Source organism: Sminthopsis crassicaudata, chromosome 1 (assembly GCF_048593235.1).
Source record: "Sminthopsis crassicaudata isolate SCR6 chromosome 1, ASM4859323v1, whole genome shotgun sequence".
NCBI lineage: Eukaryota > Metazoa > Chordata > Mammalia > Dasyuromorphia > Dasyuridae > Sminthopsis > Sminthopsis crassicaudata.
In genome coordinates this window covers 384,278,544-384,284,543 of record NC_133617.1, presented here as the reverse complement: position 1 = coordinate 384,284,543, position 6,000 = coordinate 384,278,544, and the positions used below count along the sequence as shown (strand labels likewise).

Below are 6,000 nucleotides of genomic sequence, written 5' to 3'. Positions count from 1 at the left end.
CTCAGATATTCACTAACTGGGTGACCTGGATGAGTCACTTAGCCTGTTTGGCTTAGTATTTAAAAAAAAAAAAAAAAAAAAAAAGTAACAATCTACATGAGAGGGTTGTTGCAAGGCTCACATAAAATATTTGTCAAGCACTTAGTATTAATGCCTGGAACATAATAAGAACTTCCTTATTTTTTTCCCTTCCTAACCCTCAATTCAACCACATATCCTGAGAAAGCCTAATATATTGCCTTTTACCTAGCAGTGGGACTCAATAGTTGTTGAATAAATAGTGGAGATCCCCAAATAACCAGCTGGTAATGGATATGAGCACTTTTACATTTCTAGAAAGGGAATTTTAAAATTTTTATTCTTGTAATCCACTTTTCAGAAACTAATAACTTTCTAAAGTGCATAAAGTTGTCAGAATTGAATTATAAATAAAAATGACTCACTGACGCACAAGGGCAAAATGTGCCACATTTATTTACATATGAAATGTGTTTAATACAGTTATAATGAACGTAGTGTATAACATCTGACAGCAGCAAGACCCTTTAAGGAACGGAACGATAACTACAGTATATCATGCAAGTATCTATATATACACAAAAGTTGTTTTTTATTTTAAAAAAAAGTACAAAACTTGTTTAGGGATAAATACAAGATATAAAATGCCAAACAAACAAAAAAAAAAACAACACAAAAAATATAACTCTCACAGAGAACTATATATGGAAGGGACAGAACAGTACCTTTACTGTGCTTCATTAAAGCATAACTACCAATATTAGATATACTTATTGAAATGACAGAACGAAAACCTGGCAACTGTGTGCTCAATCTGAAATGGCCAATTGTGATTCCATAGGCTGCTGTATTAACACATTGATAGGTAGCAGCTTTAGTTGTGCATCCTAACTCTAAGTACCAGAACATTTGGCATTAGCACCCAGAATAGGAAAAGTCAATTCTTGAGACAGCACAGGGTTAAATGAACTATTTTCTTCCTTTAAAAGCCAAAGAAATACTTGATTTTTTAATTTGTCTCTATGTTTAATAAATTACAAGACAAAAACCAGACTGTATAAAAATCTATTGATCTAGTTACATATTTGTTTCTTCTACAGCAGTCCAGCCCTTTCATCAAGCTTACATCCCTGTGATCTTAAAACAGTCTTGCAAATAAATACAAAAATCTTTTTTTTTTGCCAGTCCACAATTTTTTCTGACTAATTTTATAATAGACTCCTTCCCTTTCTCTTCACAGACAATATTAAGGAAAATATCATTCCCTTTTATTTGCCTGGTTTAAATTCTTATCCACCACCAGTGGGTTATTTGCAAGGCTACTTTAAAAAAACCTTTCTCTTATGGCCCTAAAAATACCTAGAGATGCACAGATATGCAATGATGAGTTTCAAGGCGCACACTTACGTCTTTCAAAGTAGATACACCAAGTACTAGTGCTAAGACACTTGAAGAGCCTAGTGTTCTTGACACCTAAAACCAGCTACAATTAATGTAGTGAATTCTAAAAAATAAAAAATACTAAAAAAGGCATTGTGTTAGCCTGTAATTTAATAAGCTAAATCATTCAAACTCATGGCGTACAAAACAGTTTATCTGAATCCAAGGAACTGCCCCCAGTGCTAAGAACTCTGTTTTAAAGAAACTTAGTACAAAAAAGAAAAATTCTAAACAAAAAAATAACTCAAAACATTTTCCACTAAATACTGATACAAACACGTAACAAAGAGTATAAAAGTTATTAGTTTAAATATATACAAACTCTTTTTAAACTCAAATACTGTTTTAATACTTATTGAGGGTATATACGATGAGGTGAAGAGGATACATTTAAGGAGAATATATTGCAACAGCCTAAACAGTACTGTCAACTCTATTATACTGCAAACTTTCTGTAACAAAAAAAAAGTTTTTTCCATTCCAACGTGGAGAAATATTTTCCTTTTGGAATACTCATTTTTCAGCTGAACTCATTCTTTTAGACTTAATGAAGGCCATGCCATGTGTTCTCATATGAGTATTTAAGGCAGCTTCAGTTTCAAATGTCTTTGCACACACTTTGCATTTTCTGTCTGACATCAGGCTATCAGAGGATTCATCTTCATGGCTGGGTTTGTTTTCCTGTTGATTATCTTCCCCAGAGCCATTCTGCTTAGACACTGGCTGAGGTTCCTTTAGTTTGTGGACGATGAAGAGATGCCGGGAGAGAGAGACATGGGAGGTGTAGCAAAGGCCACATTCTCGACACTGATAAGAAGAGCCGTCAGATTTATGCTGAGGGATGTGTTCGTGAAACTGTAAGAGATTTTCTGTTGTAAAGCCACACACAGCACACTTGTGAACTTTAAAAACATTTATCTTCAGTTTCTTCAATGGCTGAGTAATGGCTCCCCGTGGGGGTCTGAATTCTAAAACAGGTTCTTCTAATTTCCGCTTTGGACTGGGGGCCTGATAAGAGAAAACAAACAAAAAACATTGATCATATTAAGTTAGTTCTGCTATTTTCCTGAAGGATGGTCGTCTCTGATTGAGCTAAAGTCGGTATAAAGAGAAGATTATATTGTGGATTTTAAAAAAAAAAAACAAAAAAGACATGCTTCTGAAAATGTTTGACCCTTTTTCTAAAATTGTGATTTTATTCTCATGTTGTCCTTTATGTTACTACTAGTCAATATTCAATATGGAGTCAAGAAGACCTGGGTTCAAATCCAACTGCATATACTTAGTAATTGGATGATTCTGGGCAAGTTACTTAATCCTTTTTGCCTCAGTTTCCTCATCTGCAAAATGATTTGGAGAAGGAAATAGCAAACAACTCCAGTATCTTTGCCAGGAAAACTTCACAGGGAGTCACAAAGAGTTGAATGTGATTGAAAAGACTGAACAACAACAAAATCTCTCGCTGAATATAATACCAGAAAATCTGTCAGCCCTGTTTTGATGCTTACTCTCTGTGATCAGCCTTGCTATTTTTTGTCACTTAATTACTCTGAATCTCAGTTTCCTCAAGTGTAAAGGACTACTTGATATTGAAGTCTGTGCTCAGTTTATCCACAAATTCCCAAATGAAAAATAATACAAAGAAAATGCCAAACTCATTCTACTTCTTCTAAAATGCTTATTTTAAGCAAAGGTCTTATGTCTCTTTAAGGGGCAAAATTATTGCCAAATGCTGGAAATAGATAATCAGTACTCAGGAAGATAAACTGGTGTTCCATATCTGCTGAAACCAGGGACATCAGTTGCAATTAAAAACATGCTATTAAATCTCCCATGTCTCAATCTCATCTCCCAGAGCTCTCTTACACCAACTCTATGCTCCACTGTCTGTCCCCCCACTCCCGCCCTGCCCACTGTGTCCCTTCACATTTGTTCATACTGTATTTCTTTTTTCCTCCTCTCTAATGAAATCTTCTCCATCCTCCCAGGCCTAGTAAGCTTTATTTTCCTAGCTCACAATGATCTTTCTTTCTATATTTTTCTACCACTCCCTGATCTTACCATTTATTTGGCATTTAATCATTTATTGTTTTGTAACATTAATTCTCTCTTCACTGGGATATCTTCAACTTTGAATTCAATTCCACATTTATTAAGCATTTTCCACATACCAGGGCAGTTAGATGGTACATTGGACAGATTCCTGAACTCCCTGAGCTCAAATCCAGCCTCTGATACTTACTAGCTGTGTGACCCTGGGCAAATCACTTAACTCTGATTACTTTAATTTCCTCATCTATAAAATGAGCCAGAGAAGAAAATGACAAATTACTCCTGTATCTTTGCTAAGAAAACCCCAAATCAAGTTACAAAGAGTCAGATATGACTGAAAACAATAACAACATATGCCAGGTATAGGAGAAACTGAGAGAATAAAAAACAAAAATAAAAATAAGTATTGTCCCTGTTCTTCAGAAGCCTAAGACTGAATGGGAACCAATATATTTTTAAATAAAAGTGAGACGAAAGGTGACCAAGCAAAGATCAAGAAATATCTTAGGAGAAAGCTTATTTTCCTTTGAGAAGAAAAGTAAAATCTTCATTTAGCACATGAGTTAAACTTAAAAGAAAGAGAAGGATTTGAACAGGTGGAGATGAAGCAGAAGAATATTTCAAGTGTGGGGGAAGATCTCCATAAAAGCACAGAGATGAGAGGGTACAGGATAAAACTGAAAAAAAGATGGTAATCCAATGTGGGTGGATCACAAGGTATATAAAGGGAAGTAGGTATATAAAGGGAAGTAGTATGAAAAGGGTACCTTGTAGCCAGATTTTGGGGGCTTTAACTGACAGGTAAATAATTTTATTTTGTCCTTAGGTCATTAGTTCTCAAAAAGTGACCCAAGAGTCCAAGGGTGAGAGGATGGATCCCAGAAATCAAGATTATTTTCATAACAATACTGAAATGTTTTAATTTCTAGTTTAATAAATATTGATAGATGTGACTTCATATAAACAAAAGCTTTGGGGGGCATCCTAAATAATTTTTGGAATATTTTAAAGAGATCTGAGATGAAAAAGTTTAAAAACTACTGCTCAAAGCATCAACAAGAATCAAGGCTGTTTGTACAGAATTTGAACACAGACTTAGATTTGTGTAATAGTAATATTCTAAAATTAAAGGTGGTCAATATCTTAAAGGTAAAGACCAGTTAAGAAGCTATTATAATATAGATGATATTGTGATATATTTATTGCTGTGTGATCACCAAGCCTAAGAGCACTGGCTCTGGAGTCAAAAGACAGAATTCTAATCCCACTATAATACGATCATTTATGTTCCCTGAGCTAAAATGAGGCAAATAGATTAGATATTTATATTATATTATAACATCATATGACATCATTGTCACATTATATTAGGGTAGCAAGGTGATATCATAGTGCACAGAGCACTGGGTCTGTAGACAAGAAGACTCATTTTCTTGAGTTCGAGTCTGGCCTCAGACACTTACTATTCATGTCATTCTGGACAAGTCACTTAACCCTGTTTGCCTCAGTTTCCTCATCTCTAAAATAAGCTGGAAAAGGAAATGGCAAACTACTCTAGCATCTTTGCCAAGAAAACCCCAAATAAGGTCATGAAGAGTTAGACATGACTGAACAACAAAATATACTACATTGTGATATTAAATAGTTCAGGTGATATTAAAACCTGAAACTAGCGTGGTATGAAATTAAGATACTGGAACAAGGAAATGGGTATAAAAGAAATATTGTGGCCACAAAATCAATAGGAATTGGTAACTGCTTAGATGGGGAGGGGAGAGGGTGAAAGAGAAGGAAAAAAATTTTTTTAAATGTCAGAGATTTTAAGTTCTGTATGACTCAGGGGGATGATAGTGCCATCAATAGATGTTGAGAAGAGAGGCAAAATTGTATTTTGAATACAATAGTTTGAAGTGCTAATAGGATATCCAGATAGTTGTGCCCAGTTATATATCACCTAGAAGTATAGGTTGAATTTTGAATTTTCTAAAAACTTATCTTTCCTCCAAGTTGTCAGCTGTTAGGGAGATCACAACAGTAAGTGGTAGTGGCAAATAAATGAATCATACTCCATCTTATAACTCAATTCTAAAGCTAGTTTGGTTCCCTTTCTATTCAATTATGGGCCTAGTCCAATTTTTGTCTTGTGAGAAAACTTTATTCAATTATGGAAAATGAAAGAAAAGCTTCTTTTTCACTGGCTATACTTCCTAAGTACTTATCTTATCCTTTTCTCTGTACTCCTCACAGCACCTAGAACAGTACTCTGAAATAGGGCATTCAATAAAAATCTACATATTGATTTAAACTGAAAATCTAATCTAAGCCCAAAAGATAGAAAAACAATATGAAAATATAGGGATATTACCTGACACAAGTAAATTTCCAAGTCCTAATTCATATTTTATTGTTACAGTTAAGCAATTTGTAACAGGCACTATATCAAAGAAGATCATTGAAGCATTTAATGCACAGGAGAAAACAGAAGGAAGT

At 34.4% G+C, this 6,000-nt stretch overlaps 1 protein-coding gene across 8 annotated transcripts in view; it reads right to left on the bottom strand.

Moving 5' to 3' along the window:
- Positions 1-448: 448 nt before the first annotated feature.
- ZNF532 (zinc finger protein 532) overlaps positions 449-6,000 on the bottom strand; it is a 115,284-nt gene continuing 109,732 nt past the window's right edge. For all 8 annotated transcript variants that reach the window (XM_074279457.1, XM_074279455.1, XM_074279456.1 and 5 more), the window contains one exon: positions 449-2,466. In XM_074279457.1, the coding sequence (XP_074135558.1) occupies positions 1,972-2,466 (495 nt within the window). In that variant the 3' untranslated portion in view covers positions 449-1,971. The remainder of the gene's footprint in view (positions 2,467-6,000) is intronic.